Raw genomic sequence first — 19,956 nt, 5'->3', positions numbered from 1 at the left:
AGAACCTGGAAACAGCCTAAATGTCCCTCAGTCGAAGAATGGATAAAGAAACTGTGGTACATTTACACTATGGAATACTACTCAGCTATTAAAAACAAGGAAATCCCTAAATTTGCGGACAAATGGATGGCACTAGAAATGATCATAATGAGTAAGTTAACACAGAAGCAGAAAGACTCACATGGTATATACTCACTTATAATTGGGCACTAGCCCAAAAGGCATGTCCCACAAAAGTCTTCACTTACCAGGAGATTGGGATAGATGTGAGGACATCCTACTAAGACTCTAGGTAAGAGGAATATAGGCAATGGGGAAATAGAAATAAATAGAAATAGAAATAGCTGGTTAGTTTTTTGTTAACTTGACACAAACAGGAGATTTCTAGGAAGAAAGACCTTTGATGGCGAGACCCTCTCTGTCAGACTGAGTGTCTGTGGGGCATTGTCTTAACTGCTAAGTGATGTGAGAGGACCGTGCCCCGTGAGCAGTGCTTTCCCTAGGTGGGTCAGCCTAGGATGTATAAGAGGTGAGCGAGCCAGAAGCAATAAGCCAGTAAGCAGCCTTCCTCCACTGTCTCCGTTTCAGTTCTTGCCTCCAAGCCCTTGTCCTGACTTCCTAGTCTGGCTTTCCTCTGTGACCAGCTTTAACCTGTAAGCCAGATAAAACTTTTCCTCTTCTGGTCGCTCTTGTTCATGGTGTTGTTCACAGCAATAAGAACCAAACCAAGACACAAACCTACAAATACATATGCAGTATTCTCCCCACCCCCATGCCACCTCGACCCCTGCTTATTGGCCATTGTCAGTCTATTCTAGAGAGTATGTTCTCATGAAGGAATCACGGGGCAGTTGTCTTTAGCTCCCTGAAAGGGCTTCTTATTCCCACTGCACCTAATTCCACAGCGTGCTATAGAATCCAGGAGCCACAAGCCCCATGTGGCTGTTGAAATGTAGATGGCTAATCAATATTTAGATGAAAATCTAAAGTGTGAAATGAGTTTTAGATTTAATTTCTAGAGCAGAAAAGAAGTGGAAAACATTTCTTTTATTTTTATATATTATATTTATTTTTGGAAAACATTTCATTAGTAATTTTTCTATTGACATGCTATTAAGGCAACGTTTTAAACACAGATTTGAAAAGATATATTATTAATATTAAGTTTATCTTTTTTTTTTGTTTTCTTCAAATATGAATCTTAGAAAACAAACATCACGCATGAGTCCTATGGTTCATTTCCGTAGTCTGTTGCTGTTCCAGGTGAAGTGCCTCAGTTTGCCTTCCATCGCCCCATTGCAGAGCTCTTTACTTGTGCTCCTTCAGCATCTCTGGTCTCCCGACTTATCTGGACACCTATTTCTCATCTGAACACACCCAAAGGAAAGCTCCTCAGCTCATTTTAGTATCTGCAACTCTACCTCAGGCTTGCCGTGTCCCTGACCACCGTGCTCTTCTTTCTTTCATTTCAATAGATTTTTCCTTTCTGCCTCTTCCGTGAAATCTTACATTTTCCAACAAAGGCAATCCATCTGCCTATTATTAACTTTCTAAATATTCCAGATTGGTCACATAGCTGGCAGTGTTATTTCTGGTTATTAATGAACACTGTTTCATTCTTTCATTAAGCAGCATTCACTGGACACCTCCTGGAGGTCAGGCGCTGTGATAGTCATTGGGGATATGTAATAATGTCAGCACGCAGCTCCGATGATGTGTGGAATGTGTAGGATGACGTCAGTAGGAACATATGCGCTAAACCAATGCTCTCCTGCCCTCAGACCCAGGAGGATTCTCTGCTTGCAAACACCTTCTGTGGAAGGATTTAAATGGACTGCTCATATAACACAACTTTTCCGGCTTGGAACATGAAACCACTTGACTCCATATTAAACATTTCCCCTCTCCTATACTTTGTGTATTTCCTTATGTTTCTCTGGCTCCCTTAAAAACTCCATTTGTGTTCATATTTTCCCGTTCCTTGCTAACCTAGAGTTAAACACTGTACTTTGTGTGCATGCACGCATGTGCGTGTGCCTTTGCGCGTGGCTCATTTGTTTCCAGAATGATGTGGATACCACTCTAGTTTCCACCTAGAGAAGAGGAAATGGAGGCCCAGGGAAGGTCGTCAACTTAACGAAAGCAAACAGGTAATGAGTCGGGACTCAAACCCAGACTGCCGTGTTCTAGAGCAGAGGGGGGATGTGAGCTGGACCTGTGGGGACATGGGATGCCAAGCGAGAGCAGCTGTCGCAAATGAAGCCCATTCAGAAAAGAGAACTCTGAGGTGAGAGAGGGGAGAGGATTATTACAGACTACTCAGTGTTAGCCCTAGGCGAATATAAACCTTTAATCTTTCTAGTACTGGTGAATCGGCTTTTCTACTATTTGTAGTCAGGGTCTCAGTGGAGGAGTTTAAACACAATTGTGTACAGTTTTACTTGAGTATAAGCAAAATTATAAATCATTGTAAAAGCCCATCTCTAGAGAGAATCTCAGAAGAGACCTTGGCTCTTTGTAACTGTAATGCATTCATTACCTTAGTATTCTCTGCTAAATTACAGCGAGAACCTCTGATCATTAAGATCTACACCTGGAGCCATAGTTACCTTGAGCAGATTAAGCCATTTTCTATATAAGGGAAGTAGTACAGTGCCTGACTATCCATACATGGAGGATTTATTAAATATGATCCTTTTAGATGCAACATGAGTTTTGCTTCAATATGCTGGGTTGGAAATGCATGCTTGTTTTAGGCCTTTTCAAAGCTTACTAAAAATGAACCTGTGCAGATGTTGTGCATGCTGTCACAGTCTCTGGGTTCACATGTACACCAGCCTTATTGTGTCTCAATGACACTGTTTCCTTAGATTCCAGCCCCCCCCTCTCCTTCTTAGAATCGTTCTACCTCTTCTTCCATATAGATCCCTGACCCTTGACAGGGAGAGTTTGATGGAGGTATCCCATTTGTGGCCGAATGCTCTAAAGTCTCTCTGTGTACATTGTTCAATTGTGTATCTCTGTGTTGATTGCCATCTACTCTAAGAATAAGCTTCTCTGATGAGGGTTGAGAAATACTCTAATCTATGGGAATAACAATATGCCATTAGGAGTAAATTTATTGGTGTGTTCCTTTTTCAGAATAATAGTAATAGATTTACTCTGAGGGATCATGAGCTGTTTAGTCTTAGATTCTTGATCATTTTGGCAGTGTCAGATATGGGCTACATCTCAAGGAGTGCCTTAAGTGCAAACAAAATGTGACTGGTTACACCTGTAACACTTGTGTCATTGTTGTACCAGCATATCTTGTGTGTAGGTTGCTGATATAGGTTGCAGGATTTGTTACTAGGTCATACTGGTGATCACTTTTATGCAGTGTAACTTCTAGTAACATGGATGTTAGTCAGTAGGAGTGAAGCTTTTAGTTGTACACCAACTCGATTTCTCCATGTTTAATGGTGTAAGCAAGCTGTATCTTCTATAATAAGGTCTTACCATCTATCTACACAGGTTCAAATCATACAAAGTCCCAGCAAGGAGAAGGGGAAGTAGACACAAAGCCCCACCTCTAAGCAAGAAAGTATTTACAACTGACATCTTCCAAGAAAGAGAAAATCAATTTTTTTCCCGATAGAGTGTCACTGGGTACATCGTCCAAACTCTAGGGCAATACCACATGCCCAGAAGCAGCTGGCCAACACAAAATAGAATTCATGTTTTTGTGTGTAGTTTTTGGTTTGTTTTGGTATTTTTGTCTTTTTGCTTCCTTGTGTTGATTTTTGAGAGAGAGAGACAGAGACAGAGACAGAGACAGAGACAGACAGAGAGAGACAGAGAGAGACAGACAGAGAGAGAGAGAGAGACAGACAGACAGACAGAGACACAGAGAGAGACAGACAGACACACACACACACACACACACAGAGAGAGAGAGAGAGAGAGAGAGAGAGAGAGAGTATGAAGTTGGATGGGGGGAGGAGATAGAAAGGATCTTGAAGAAACTGGAGTAGAAATAATATCAAAATATATTGTATGAAGAAAAAGTGTAAATTAAAGCAAGCTTACTAAAATGACAGCATGTATATTCTGCTTCTATTGGTTTAGATCTATTTCTCATTTTTTCCTTCTCCCTGTTCTAAGGTGGAAGGCCTGATCCCTGCAAAGCTTCTGTGACTCCCTGGATACCATGAGCCAATAAGAAAACGAAGTGGTAGGTGGGAAACTGAAGGTGGTAAGAAGAAAGAAACCAAGTGCCCCTCTTCCGTTTGCCTCAAGTAAACAAGTGTCTGCTGGTGGCTGTTTCTCTTCTGAGGCTCCATCTGCACTGGACAGGCCCACCACATCTGTAATTTCCACCCTAACTACAAGGATGATTTTAACACGTCCTTCCTTTGTCTAGCCAATCTGGGGTTGTGGCTCTACTGCTAATCTCTGGGTTGCCTCACAGGATTTCTGTCGGATCCTACACAGACCCAGCATCTGACTAACTAATTCCTTGCATTAACTTCCCTTTGTTTCAAATATTCAGAGTGGGTGTATTCTCCTGGTTGGGCCCTGACTAATGTAGTTAGAAGAATTATAAATGAGTGTAAAGCCATAAGGACAAAGAAGACAGAGCAGGAAATTATAGGTGTGCAACACCAGTACACTTTTGTACAACTGAAATCAATAAAGGAAATGGATGGAGGGCAGTATTAGTAGAGCAGAGAAGATTACACCCTTCTCTGTACCTAAGAAAGGAAAGCTCCTAAGGAGGGAGGCAACAGCAAAAGCGCCTTGCGACCCTTTTGGAAAACCTTAGAAAATCAGACACTGTGAATAGCATTAAATGTGAATGGAAAAAACTGAGGTTCTTGGACGTGTCTATATGACTCCCGCTCACCTCACTGAACACCTTGCGCCTTACTGCTGGGAGATGGAACTAGGACAGCTCCAGATCTGGAGCAGGAAAGTGAAATATGGTGATGGTGTGACCTTCTGCCTTCTCTGCCATATACAACTGTGAGTAAAAGATAAATTCAAAGGAAAAGTACTGTCTAAGAAAAAAGCCAGATGAGCACGTGCGGAGGCAGAGGCAGGCGATTTGCTGTGAGCTTGAGGCCAGCCTGGTTTACAAAGCAAATCTAGGACAGCCAGGGCTACACAGAGAAACTTTGTCTCAAAAGAAAAATAAATAAATGAATGAATGAATGAATAAATAAATAAATGTATTTTTAAAAACAAAAAGCTAGATGATTATAAATAATCCCACTTTTAACAAGCATAATCATGATATTTATAGGACACAATAGTGAAGAAACTTATCGACGCAACTTAGAAGAAATAATAGTGATGAATAACCATATAGAGAACTGAAGAATGAAAAGAGAAAGTAATTAAGGAAAACAAGTCATCAAGTATCTTGTGGTTCAGCAATAAACAACAACTGCATTGCTAAACAATGAAACAGATGATAAGTGACATTGATGGGGTAGGTTTTTATCAAAATAGGGTGAAGGGTGTAAGTATCATGAATAACATTTAAAGTTGATAAATTAGGACAGCATGCTGAATTCTTTTCCAAATTCCTGCTGTTCCTCTCTCCTAGTCTCTGGGAGCTGCTAGTAAAGTTGCATATGAACAGGCATGCAGCTGTGTAATTCCAATCACCACTGTTATTGGATGTGACTGTTTCCTTTCTTCCCTCCCTCCTTCCCTCCCTCCCTTTCTTTCTCCTTCCCTCCTTCTTTCATTGTCTGTCTGAGTCCCTTCTTCTTGTAAGGCTACAAATCATTTTGAATTTGGAGCCTCCCCAAGTTTAGTATGGCTGCACCATGGTGACTTATATCTACAGAGACCCTATCTCCAAAGACAGCCTTTGGAGCTTCCACAAAGGACGTGTCTGGGACGGAGGACCTGTTGAGGCCAGTGCAGTCAGGATGTGCAAAACATTTAGAAATGTTGGAGTGGATTTTAAAAGAAGCAGCTAAAATCCCGAAGTCTTTTTACATCTGGGAGCAGAACTGGCAGTTGTCAGTGAATGGTGCTTCTTTGTGCAAGGCTGGGAACGGACACGAAGGCCCACAGCATAGTGACACCTAGGTCCTCCCTGTGCTCTCGGGGCACACCATTCCTCTACTTCTGCTTGGTTAGGGATGGTCAAATGAGTAGTTCCGAACCTTACTTCAGTCTCAGTAGAGGCAACATGAGACCACTGAGCTCTCCACTGTGCCACATAGAGGGGAATCTCACTAAAGCAGAGTTTCCGTGAGCACAGCGTAGCTTTAACATGTCCTAAGTGGTTCCCAGGCCCCAAATCCATGCCTTTAAATCCTCACCTCTCTAAGGCGTTAGTTAAGTGGTGGAGCCTTGGGGGTGAGTAGTGTGAGGCTTTCATGAACAGGGTTAAGGTGCTTATAGCAATGACCCCAGGGTGCTACCTTCTTCCACCATGTGAGTACCCGAGGTGCTGTCCATGAATGAGGAAACAGGCTTCCACTAGAGAGCAGATATGGAACCTGTGGGGCAAACAAACTTGTAGAAGCCAGCGCCCATAACTGAAAACTTTCTTTTGATTACAAGGGCCCGGTTTACGGTATTTGATTACAGCAGCCTAAAAAAACTATGATATCTTCTCATATTGGACATGAGGTAGGGTGAGAAGATTCTTTGTGTAATCTCCTGAGATTCAGGCTTGTGACAATCTCACCTGTTTTGACTGGCACAAGACTTAAGAGTATTGTTTAAAATTTGTACAATGAACACTTATAGTTTTGATGAATCAAACAGTGAATGAGACTAACTTAAGAAACTAGACATGAGGCCACTGAACGCTGCCTATTCCAGCAGGCTGCTCTGTGGTGCTGTGTCCTCTAAGAGCACTGAACGTAAGTGTACCTGCCTACACTGTTGTTTTACGATGTTTTCCCATGTGCCTTTGGCATCAAGGCTTTAAGTGTGATACATTGAATTAATCTTGAACTGTGGATATGGTTTATTTCCCACAATATCTCATGTGCTGGAGAAAAGTAAAACAAAAGGGTTTGTTTCATGAAATCTAGTCTTTTCTTTCTGACCTCTATTTGTGTCTAATCCTTTCCTTTGCCAAATGAAGAACAAAGGATGATAAAAATGTAATTCCAATTCTTTCTTCAAAAATATTTTTTCCTCTCTGGAAATGATCAGTTGTGTTATTTGGTATGAATTTATTTCTATTTTAAAATGTTTTATGCTATATTTGCATTGCCTTAGAGTATTTATTATAAAGAATAAATTATAACCTTTAAATTGTCCACTTGGTTCTAGTAGATTAACTTCATCTGGTTGGCACATTCAGAATGGCTCATGCATCTGGTTGTGAATATATCTTAGATGCCATTTTTAAATTACAAATACAAATAGTCATTATAGATATAGTTAACTCATTTATTTTAATAGCTGGATTCCAATTTTCAACATTTTTTGTTGATATCAATCTTTGTATATAATCATTATAGGAAAGGTGTGGTCAAATTATGGGTGAAAAATCATGCTAAAATGAATATGTTGAAAGTGTTTTAATTGGTGAAAGACCCTTACAAACACCACCAGGGACTGAATGGAAATTACACATTTTAACGGTGCCGTTCTTATTAGCCAAGAACTTGGTATACGAAAGTTTATCGTGAGGGAATAATATATAATTTAAAATAAAGACATAATGCAATCCTCTGAATGCTTTATTTCTTATCAAATGATAAGTTAGATTGAAAGCAGAAGTTTGCTTGGGTTCAGTCACTGCTTTTGTAGCAAGAATACCTCACAGGTGAATCTCTGTACTTCTACCAGAAAGAACTACAATAATCTTAAGAAGGCTTTCCAATTGGAAATGCTGTCAGGATTTCCAAAAAATAACTTTGAGAGTCTTCATGAGTAGACAACATGTACTCACTAGGTTTCTATGTAGTGTTCCAGTTTTCCCTTTTAATTTATAAGCATCAAAACACTTTTAACAAAAGAACAAAGCAACTTCTTAAATGCAAAAGGAACTCTTTTCCTACAGACTAGAAGGGTAAAGAGCCCAGCATTTTCACCTGTTCCTGTTCACTGACTGAGTGGTCTCTTGCAAAAGAAGTTCTACAGATATTGGCCTTAGACTGTGAATAGGGTGTTTATTCAGTACACCTTCTGTTGTTGTGCAGGCCACTTGCCATTTACCATCCAGTTCTCTGCCAGGACACCTGCAGGGGTGGTATTGTCCCTCTCTCTTCAAGGTAGGCAAGGGCATGTGACCAATCCCAATTAACGAATGTTACTTTCATGGATGTCTTGATATACAGTAAAGAATATATAAGGCCCGAGTTACTTGGTAAATGTATTTTAAGCAATACACAACTCAAGTCCAGCCCAAAGAAAAGAGTTGGCCTTTGGTTGGTGTTAATGAAGTTCTTCACAGAGTGGGAGACTCAGGAGAGCATGGCCAACCTGGGCCCTGCATGCTAGGTACCGAATATGCATGGCTGGATGGATAAATGAGGACTGTGGGAAGGATGGAGTGACCGTAATTTTATTGTCACACTTAATTTAAATTGTTCTAATTTCCCTCAGGTTATTTGAACACAAGGAAATCATGCTTTACAAAAAAGAAAATGTATTACTCAGATGAGCAGCAATATTCTGGCTTTCCATGGAAGGCTAGAGCAACCTAAAGAGAGAAGGTCAGTAGGCTTTGCCTTCCTCTGAAACCCCTAAGTAGATGGTCTAGAGGTCAATTTCTGTAATTTGTGTAAAGCCTTGGTTTTCTTCTTTTGTTTTGGGTTAAATTCTTGAAACTGTTGAAAATTTGCACTCTACCCAAATTCAAATGTTGACACTCCGACCACCAATGTGCAGTACTTAAAAGTAGACTGTGGGAAACCCTGCCTTAAAAAAACCAAAACCAAACAAAACCAAAACAACAACAGCAAACAAAATAAAAGTGGACTATGGGAGGTGATATGTTCACTTGGAGTCATAAGGGTTGAATCCACCTTTATGGAATTAATAACCTTATAAGAAAAGTAAGAGACTACAGAGTAAGCCAGGACAAGGACTTGCAGTGAGAACTGAGTGGACCTCTACCTTGATCTTGAACTTCCTAGCTTCCCAAACTGCAAGAAATAAATGTCTTTTGTTTAAGCTGTGCTATTTTATTATGAAAACTTTGAGGTCCAGTCACAAGCCAAATCCTATTGTCTCAACTATAAAGGTGATATTATTCGCATGTAAAAGTCACTATTGTTTTCTTGCTTTTATCAACCATTCTGAAATTCTGCATGGTTTGCGGGCTCAATGAGTAGAAGGTACTTGCCACCACGGCTGATGACCTGATTTCATCCTGGAACTCACATAGTGGAAAGAGAAAACCCAATTCCATAAGTTGTCTGCTGAGTCCCATAGTTGTGCCCCATCAGTATTGCCATGGCATCTCATGCCCATGCATCCTCACAAACACACACACATTAAATGTTAAGGGGTGGGGAATAGGGTGAAAGAGGGAGGAAGGGAGGAACGAACAGGAGGATACAAGTGAGGGGATAACAATTGAGATGTAATATGAATAAATTAATTAAATAAAAAAGGAAACAAACAAACAAAAAAGAAAACAGTGGTGACTATGTTCAGAGGATATCATGTTATACAACAACATATAATGAATATAGTGTAAAAATGTATTAAGTCACGAAATTTTGAAATCGTCTAATGAGCAACAGAATGATTCTCAAGTGCAATAACTGTGAATCAGCAAGTCAAGTACCATGTGTGCTTTCACATACCTGAAAATAAAAAGTTCTACCTTAAAAAAAAAAAGAAAATTTAAATTCAGAGGCTTCTTTGGGTAAATTAAATAAAATGTCCATCAAATGACCAGTCCAATTCATCAAGTAGTTCCCAACTGAGAAAGCAATCATTTGTTCTACCACAAAATTAGTGTTGCAACATTTGCTAAGAGGCTGCAACATATGCTGCTGTTATTTTTGAGTTTTATATAAAGCAAATATATGGAAACAAGCACTATACACTCAAAACCTCTGATTTCAAAATACAAAGTTCACTAACTTAGCCATAGCTTAAACTTCTCAAAATATGCTATAATTTTCCCCAGGGAAGACTTTACCAATTGGTTATCCAATACCGAATAGTCAAACCTGAACACATATGCACAGGTAGCACTATGCAGACTCAGAAGGGAGGATTTAGTGTATTTATGTATTTAGAAAGATACACACACACTCACACGCACATGCACACACACACACATATACACGCACACACCTCACAAAACAACAACAATTAAAGAAAAAGAGCCCGTGATTTGAAATTGAGCATGTTGGAGGAGTACATAGGGCCATTTGGAGGGGAGAAAATGAACCCCACAAAATGCTCTATGGTGATCATATTAAACGTCACAGTTTTCTTATTTTTGCTTTTGCTTTTTTTACTTTGTTTTCATTCCTGGTAGAAAAGTTTAATACATTGTTCTAGATTTTTATCTTTCCTAAAGCATTTTCATGGAAATACAGCATTTTGCCTTGGCAAAATTTATTTCTGTAACAGGAATAAATTCTTTAACCACCATTAAAAGTTCACTTGAAATAAAGATGCTGACTACTAGACAGCAATTTGTTATGTACAATGCCAAATGAAAAGCTGCTGTCATAATTCATTAGATAACGTTTAGTTTTTACACCACTTTGATGAATTTACCTCATGTACCAGCATACCACAAATCATTACCTCTTACTTGTAGTGTGTGACAGTGGTAAACACTGCATACCTTCAGACGACCTTTCTCCAAGGATGCTTCTCCCTGGGCACATTTTATCTGTCAAATAGTGCTTTCTTTGAAAAGCAAATTTAGATGCCATTATAGGGAGAAGCTACCGGCCTGGGACAAGTTCTAGCATTTCGTGTTCTGACAGATCTTAGCTTGGATATCAGCCAAGGTCAATAAAACTTGTTCATGCAGAACCTTACCTGGTTTTCACCACATCGAGAGGATGCATCAGGCAAATTTCTATAAGACCTGAAAGACGATAAAGAAAATGCCAATGACTACACAGACACCTATTGATTCCTAAAAGTTAAGATTAAAATAAAGAATCCAGACAGAGGGGGAGAGGGAAGTTGGTGGGGAGCTGGGAGGAAGAGGAGCAGGGTAAACTATGGTCGGGCTGTATTGTATGAGAGAAGAACTTACTTTCAGTAAAAAAAAAAAAAAAAAAAAAAAGATTTAGAACCTTGGACAAAATAGCTACTAGAAGTAGCTAGTTACCAAATAATTTTATTTTGATGGGAGAAAGTATCTTATAATTCTGGCAAGGAGGTGGGGCTATGAGGAAAATAGAAAAAAACACAATCAGATTAAATTACAACTAATTAAACAGAAATTCTGTATTCCACTCTCACTGCAGATAAGTATAAGTAGGAGGGAGAAGAGAAAGGAGTCTGAGTTTTCCCACTGGCATGACAAAACATAAGACTTAGTTCTAACATTCATGAAATAAAGGTGATTATGACTTAGTTGACCAAGCAGTTATTAGATACCGTTAGTTTAATAGAGGACATATATCAAGTTGACATTGTGTGCCACAATTTTATAGACAAGATAACTAAAGCATACAAGGTTAAATAACTCTCCTAAGATGGCACAGACAGTAAAGCTTGTTCAGTGTGTGTGTGTGTGTGTGTGTGTGTGTGTGTGTGTGTGTGTGTGAGAGAGAGAGAGAGAGAGAGAGAGCGTGCACGTGTGTGTGTGTATGCACATGTGCATGCTCCTACCTGCATGCATGAATATCATAGAGTTTATGTGGAGATCTAGAACAATTTACACAAGGCAGCTTTCTCTTTCTGCTACATGGGTTAGAATCTAACCCAGTTCTTTTTTTTTTTTCCTCCTTTATTAATTTATTCTTGTTACATCTCAATGGTTATCCCATCACTTGTATCCTCCCATTCTTCCCTCCCTCCCAATTTCCCCTTATTCCCCTCCCCTATGACTGTTCCTGAGGGGGATTACCTCCCCCTCTATATGATCATAGGGTATCAAGTCTCTTCTTGGTAACCTGCTGTCCTTCCTCTGATTGCCACCAGGTCTCCCCGTCCAGGGGACATGGTCAAAGGTGAGGCACCAGAGTATGTGAGAAAGTAATATCCCACTCTCCACTCTACTGTGGAGAGTGTTCTGTCCATTGTCTAGATCTGGGTAGGGGTTTAAGGTTTACTGCCTGTATTGTCCTTGGCTGGTGCCTTAGTTTGAGTGGGACCCCTGTGCCCAAATCTGCCTATCATAATGTTCTACTTGTAGGCTTCTAGGACCCTCTGGGGCCTTCTACTTTGCCTTTCTCCCATGATTCTCTCATCTAGAGTCCCACTAGAATGTCCTCTCCTCTGTCGCAGTTTCCTGGTAAGTGAAGGCTTTCGTGGGACATGCCCCTTGGGCTAATATGCAGATATAAGTGAATATATACCATTTGAGTCTTTCTGCTTCTGGGTTAACTCACTCATTATGATCATTTCTAGCTCAATCCATTTATCCACAAATTTCGGGAATTCCTTGTTTTTAATAGCTGAATAGTATTCCATAGTGTATATGTACCACAGTTTCTTTATCCATTCTTCTATTGAGGGACACTTAGGCTGTTTCCATGTTCTGGCGATTATGAATAAGGCTGCTATGAACATGGTTGAGCAAATTTTCTTGCTGTGTGCTGGAGCATCTTCTGGGTATATTCCAAGGAGTGGAATAGCTGGGTCTTGAGGAAGCCCTATTCCCATTTTTCTGAGATAGCACCAGATAGATTTCCAAAGTGGTTGTACTAGTTTGCATTCCCACCAGCAATGAAGGAGTGTTCCTCTCTCCCCACATCCTCGCCAGCATGTGGTGTCGCTTGAATTTTTGATCTTAGCCATCCTGATGGGTGTAAGATGGAATCTCAGCGTTGTTTTGATTTGCATTTCCCTGATGATTAAGGAGGTTGAGCATTTCTTTAAGTGTTTCTCAGCCATTTGATATTCCTCTGTTGAGAATTCTCTGTTTAGTTCCATGCTCCATTTCTCAATTGGGTTATTTGGTTTGGTGGTATTTAATTTCTTGAGTTCTTTATATATTTTGGATATTAGACCTTTGTCAGATGTGGGGTTGGTGAAGATCTTTTCCCAGTCTGTAGGCTGTCGCTTTGTTCTCTTTACCGTGTCACCTGCCTTCCAGAAGCTTCTCAGCCTCATGAGGTCCCATTTATTAATTGTTGACATTAATGCCTGGGCTGTTGGTGTTCTGTTCAGGAAGTTGTCTCCTGTGCCAATATGTTCCAGGCTCTTTCCCATTTTTTCTTCTAAGTGATTTAGTGTCTCTGGTTTTATGTTGAGGTCTTTAATCCACTTGGATTTGAGTTTTGTACAAGGTGACAAATATGGGTCCAGTTGCATTTTTTTACACATAGACATCCAGTTAGACCAGCACCATTTGTTGAAGATGCTATCCCTTTTCCATCGAATGGATTTGGCTTCTTTGTCAAAAATCAAATGACCATATGTGTGTGGATTCATATCTGGGTCTTCGATTCGATTCCACTGATCAACCGGCCTGTTGCTGTGCCAGTACCATGCTGTTTTAATTACTATTGCTTTATAGTACAGTTTGAGATCAGGTATGGAGACTCCTCCAGAGCACCTTTTATTGTACAAGATTGTTTTAGCTATTCTGGGTTTTTTGTTTTTCCATATGAAGTTCAGAATTGAACTTTCAATGTCTTTAAAAAATTGTGTAGGTATTTTGATAGGGATTGCATTGAATCTGTAGATTGCTTTTGGTAGGATGGCCATTTTTATTATGTTAATTCTCCCTATCCATGAGCAAGGTAGATCCTTCCATCTTCTCATGTCATCTTCAATCTCTTTCTTTAGGGTTTTGAAATTTTTTTCAAACAGGTCCTTCACTTGCTTAGTAAGAGTAACTCCTAAGTACTTTATATTGCTTGTGGCTAATGTGAAGGGTGTAGTTTTCCTAATTTCTTCCTCTGCAAGCTTATCATTTGTGTATAGGAAGGCTACAGACTTTTTTGAGTTAATTTTGTATCCAGCCAATTTGCTGAACTAACCCAGTTCTTTAGCCTTTGTCGCCAAGTGTCCTCACTCTCTGACCAGCCATCTTCCTGACTTTCTGATAAGAAGTAGATGCCTCTGTGGATAAATGACTGATCCCTGGAGGTGTCAGGAAAGGAATTCTGACTGGTTTTACTCCCAGATGAATGTAATTTTTCAAGCAAAACTAAGTGTGTGTGTGATCTTACAAGTTGCAGAGATGCACCAATACTATCTTGATCAATTCCTCTTTATTAATAAAGATAAATACATTTATAATATACATGAACTGTGTATAATATACTCCTGTGTATAATTATGGTGTAAAATGGGGGGTTGGAGGGCCTAAATCACAGCCAAACCCAAACTGAGTTAGTTTGCAATTTGCAGTAAATGTATCTCCCATAAGGAGCTACCTACAAATACTATACTGCTGTGTGGCCTTGGGGAAATGAGCTGAACTCTAACAACCTTTACTTATGTAGAGAATGATAAAGCTTACCCTCACGTAGCTATACATGTCTCTGATAACATTATAAATGCCATCACTATCTGGGGTGCCAGGTAAAGTGGCTGCTGTGATTATTGTTACTCTTATAAACACAACAGTTATTTTATAACTGCTAAGCTGAAAAACTACTTAAACTACTATATTGATTATCAATTACTATGCTGATAATTTATAAACCAGCAGTTTTCTCTGCAAGACGAGCTTTTTTTTCTCCTGCAGTTTTATGTACAGGAAGCTGTGTTCTCCTAGTGGGCAACAGCTATCATCATAAGTTTTTGCCAATCATGGTTTCTCAAGGAACCGGGGACAGCAGGGTTGTAAGTGACCAGGCCTCTGGGGAACACCTTTATCTTTATTAATAAAGTTGAATTACTCAGGAAAGTACTAGTGCATCTTGCTATGTTCTCCAATATATCCTTGCTGGAAAAATCATCTGGAAAAAGAAAGTAACCAGAACTCTTTGCCTGGTTCCTCTAAGGAATAGTCATTTTTCCATGAGGGTTTGTTTCCCACCAGCAAAGGGAAGATTTAAATGATCTGGAATAAATTCAAGATCTAAAATTCTGGATTCCCTTACTCTTGAATTCCAACTCACACGTGTGTATGTACACCGATATAACCAACAGTTACAGCTTATGGTTAGTTAATTAGGATAAAGCCATAATCCAATAGATGAAATTGACCCCAAACTCAACATTTAAGACAGAATTTTTACCAAGCACTACCACCGTCATCAGTTAAGTGAGGGTCTATGAATAAGACACTGGGCATCTCTTACCAAAGCAAGTGTGCAGTGCTTCTCTCACTCTCTTAAGGAAAAAAAAATTGTAAATGCCAAACAGCACCATATGGTATATCACCCAAAAGTTTCCTGAAATAACCAACAGCCCCAACCACTAATTAGAATTAATAGCACAACTTGCAAACTCAGTTTACATGAATAGAAAGCCATTTTCTTATTTTCAAAATTGCTCTACTTCCCCACAGACTCTATCTTATAATTTTGTAGTTAAGCTATTTTCTAATCTCTAGTTTTCATCAACCTTCCTTGTATCCACCCAGAAATTTCACATTGGCTGCTCCCTCTGTGTCCAGATTTGAGGATAGAGCCTAGCAAAGAGAGCAGACAGTGAAATAAGGATACACAGGCGGAGGCATAGCACCGAGCTGACAGACGCTCTTAGAGAGAAAGGCCCCCAACATGGCCTGGTTTGGAGGTCAAGTATGGGAAAGATACTTTAGCTAGAAGGTAGCATGAGCATGAGGAATAGTGGAAAAACATTTATGTACATTCACATGTGTGCATGTGTGCCCATATGAGCATGCATACACACACAGAGAGAGATAAAAGAAGAGGAAGAGGAGAAGGAGGAATTGTTTAAAGCTTATGGTAACTTGGGCCTGAAAGTGGATATGAAATTGGCAAGAGAAGAGACTGAAATGTGTAGATCATGGTCCGGATCATTTCTTGGTATTTGTACTTCATCCTTATGATGGGGCAGTAAATGGACTTTTAAGATTATCTTGTTGGATTTGTGCCTGTTGTTGTGTTGTCACCAACGGATTCCACATTCACTGAGGATATTCCAACAGATTTTAAGAGGAGTGACAGTAACCCAAGGCCATGTGCTCTGTTAGTGGTCTAACCATGTGTCTTTTAATCTTGCTGCTACCCAATCACATTCATTCATGGGTGGGCCAGCAAAGAGCAGTGATGCTCATCCTCTTTCTTCTTTGGTTTCCAGTTTTGTTTTGGTTTTTCAGCAATAGCACCAGTGGTCATCAAAACATAGACATTCTGGTGTTCTGTTACCTCTAAGTGTGAGAGGTGGTTAGTCTTAATTTCAATTTTATAGGATTTAGAATCATCACAGAAATATACCTCTGGTTGTATCTGTCAGGGTTTTTCCTGAAAGGTCAAACTAAGGACAGAAAATTTATCCCTAATATGGCATCACCGTATTTGTACAACCTACAGTTGTACAAACTAAGAAAGTAAGATGAGCATCGGTATTGATTTTTCTCCCTCCGACTGTGGATGTAATGTGATGGACTGCTTTATCCTTCTACCACTGTGATGTCAGAAAAATCAGCTATATCCCTCTTAAACTGTAAGGCAAAATCACCTCTTTCTCAAGTTGTTTTTGTAGAGTATTTTGATGCACCAATGAAAAGGAGAACTGTTACAGTTTGTAACAGTCGATGTCTATCCATGAAAGCTACCTACCAATTTGTGACTTTGACAACAGAAAAAATGTGGCTCAAATTGCCAAACGTAACATATTTGATCCAGAGTATCAGTTTGATTACTTATTGTTATTTTTAACCAAAATAGGTAATTGTAGACTTGAAATTAGTAACAACACATTTTAATTAGAGAAAACATGTACATTGGAAGTGATGTGGAGGTTGTAAAACTGTTATCAGAATTCACAGTGAAGTCTAGATTCCCTAGGGTGGGAGGGACGCTGGCTCTCCTTCACTGGGTAGCCTGGGATAATGAAGATATGAGGGTAACCATAAAAACGGAATAAGATGATGTGAAGTGACATCCAAGCAGTGAATTCCACCACAGACTTCTTAATAATTCTATTACCTCGTGTGGAGTCTCAAACTGAACAAGAAATCTATGGACACAGGTTTTAATACTTCCCTCTTAAACTGAAGTTTTAACATGAGATGGCTGAAGTTTTAACATGAGATGGTAACTCAAATGGTAGGTTCCATTTAATCTATTCTAATTGCCAATTCAAAACATGTGGATCTCAAAAAAAAACTTGTTTTCCTGTCACCAACCTGACATGTATTAGATGCAGCAGTCACAGATGAATACAAAATCAAACAGTTTAATCTCTTTACTGATAGAAAACTGCACTGTCAAACAACCACAGAAGCCCTTTTCCTGGGGAGATGTTCCTCAGGAACACCACAGTATCTGAAGGAAGGATGTGAAAGTGTCCGCACCAACCTAAATAATAAGATATTTGGACCAACTCTTTCTTAGCAGATGCTTTTTCTGGTTGATTTCAAATTTAAATGTAGTATTTGATCTTAACTTTAGAACAACAGTTGCCTTGAGAATAAAAAAAAAAAAGAGAATAAAATGTCTTCAAATTGTGCTTATTTTAATGAGATTTTGTGTTATTTGAATCTCCAATTAAAAATTAAGAGAAACAGCCAGGCTTGGTGGCACAACCCTTTAATCCTAGCATTTAGGAAGCGAGTCTCAGTAAGTCTGAGGCCAGCTTAGTCTACACAGATTTCTAGGCCAGCCTGGCTACACAGTGCTACACAATGAGAAGACTGTTTAATAGAAAGAAAGAAAGAAAGAAAGAAAGAAAGAAAGAAAGAAAGAAAGAAAGAAAGAGAGTGGGAGAGAGGGAGGGAAGAAAATAAGGACCTAAGCATAAAAATATTCATTTTCAAGTATTACTGTAAATGAGAATCCTAACACTGATTTATCACAACAGAGAAAGGGAGCTGGCTATTAGAAGCATCAGTAGACAATAAGAGTGGTTTTGTAGGCCCAAACACAAAAACTGAAGAGCAATGTAAATCAACATGGTAAACTTAGCATGTTATAACTGTTTTTTTTTTTTAAACATTTTGGCAGGTTCTCAACACCATAATGGATGTGACTACTTCTCTGTGGTTTAAATGAAAGTCCAGTGGGTCCTGACAGCCATGGGCTAACTCTTTTTGTGAGTCAGCTTTTGGTTGCTATGATAGAACACCGACCCAAAGCAACTTTGAAAAAAAAAACAGTATTTATTTAGCTCACAGGTTATAGTGCACAATAGAAGGAAAGCAAGGCAGGAACTCAGGCAGGAACCTGAATTGAACTGGATACAATTCAACTGGGGTTGCTCCAGTTGGTTTCTCAGCCCATCTGCCTTGGGAAGGCATTACTGTACTACACTCCTCTCCATCAATTGTCAATTAAGAGAATTCCCCCCTCCCCCATCAATCTGATGGAGGCTAGTCTTCAACCGAGGCTCTCTCTTTCCAGTGTGTCAAGTCGCCAAGTGAGATTAACCATCAGATCTCTGAACCTGGAACTTGTATTCCCAGCATCAATGTGGCCCTCTTTTAACTGGCGCAGTTATCCATCTCCATCTGAGCCAATGCTACTGCGAAAGGGTTACCATCGTGCTGCGAATGCTTTTCCCAGCCTTCACCTCTTCTGAGAATTTTCACTAAGTCCCAGGCCCTGAGTGGACATCAGCACCACGTTCCTCTGTCCTGAAGGCAGCCCTTCTGCCGTTCTTCTCACGGCTCTTCCTTCCTGCTGTAGTTTATGCACACAGGGCAGAGACAGCCATCTTGGACAAGGTGATTCAGGGGTATAGCACCTCACAGTAAAGAAATAAAATAGTTGTTTCTAACACTTCTGAGTTCCTGTTGTCTATCTTATAAACTGAGGTTGAGATGTGGTGGATCTAATTCTGTCTGACACAGGAGCCTTCTGATGTGTCTCCAACAGTCTCCTGAACTCGGTTGACGTTGCTCTTGTCTGTCTTCCTGTGGAATGCTCCGTGCAGGTAGAGGATGCAGCTCCCTTGTTTATTTTCCCAACCCCATGACTTTTCATGATGTCAGGCACTCGGGAAGCTCAATAAATATTTGTTGAATAAATAAATCACTGCTGGTTGGGGTCTGTGTATATGCCACCATGTTAGCCAATCTTCAAAATAAAATGGACTGGCAGCTATTCATTATGTATTTTTTCATTAGTTTGAGCTTTATATAAATAAGCAGATAAGGACGAGAAATATAAAATGGTATAAAATAAAGTACAGGTAGTACTAGAGTAGAGAATTGCAATAGAGGTCACATACTCAGATGCCAGTTGGTATACAAACGTAAACAGGATACAGGTCAATCAGTATCTAATAAGCTGACAAGTGACTGCTGAGAGCTGTGTGTGTAAAGGATAATGTACTAGGTGCTGAAGTCCAGTCTGATGCAGAGCCAAGGGTGACCTTCAAAGGTCAACATGGAAGTCACACACTGAGGAAGGCAACATGTGTACAGCCATCTCTAGGTGATTGACGTTGCTACTTAAAGGTATTTCTAGGTTCTGCATCAATTTTAGTCTTATATGAGTATTTACTTTGGTTCCAAATTGTTGACTCTTGTCAAGGAAGTATGTTATAGTAATTATAAAATTAATAATAGAAAATATAAACAAACCTTTAACATTTTTAAATGTTATGTATATCTTTGCCTTTGGAATGTCCTATAAAAGGATGTGTGTGTGTGTGTGTGTGTGTGTGTGTGTGTGTGTGTGTGTGTGTGTATTACCAAGAAGTTCTTAACTGTTTTCCTTCACCTTGCCAAGAACCACAAGTAGGTATCTCATA

General features: G+C 39.6%; 1 protein-coding gene across 6 annotated transcripts in view; it reads right to left on the bottom strand.

Annotated features, from left to right (window-relative positions):
• SLC25A21 (solute carrier family 25 member 21) overlaps window positions 1–19,956 on the bottom strand; it is a 502,852-nt gene that overhangs the window by 186,890 nt on the left and 296,006 nt on the right. For 5 of the 6 annotated variants that reach the window (XM_084791665.1, XM_084791661.1, XM_084791664.1 and 2 more), the window contains one exon: window positions 10,978–11,026. In XM_084791665.1, coding sequence (XP_084647791.1) covers window positions 10,978–11,026 — 49 coding nt within the window. The remainder of the gene's footprint in view (window positions 1–10,977; window positions 11,027–19,956) is intronic. The other variant, XM_084791666.1, reaches the window with a different exon arrangement.

This window comes from Acomys minous, assembly GCF_964271855.1.
Source record: "Acomys minous genome assembly, chromosome: 8".
Taxonomy (NCBI): domain Eukaryota; kingdom Metazoa; phylum Chordata; class Mammalia; order Rodentia; family Muridae; genus Acomys; species Acomys minous.
The sequence above is the reverse complement of the archived record's forward strand: the minus strand, read 5'-3'. Positions and strand labels throughout refer to the sequence as shown.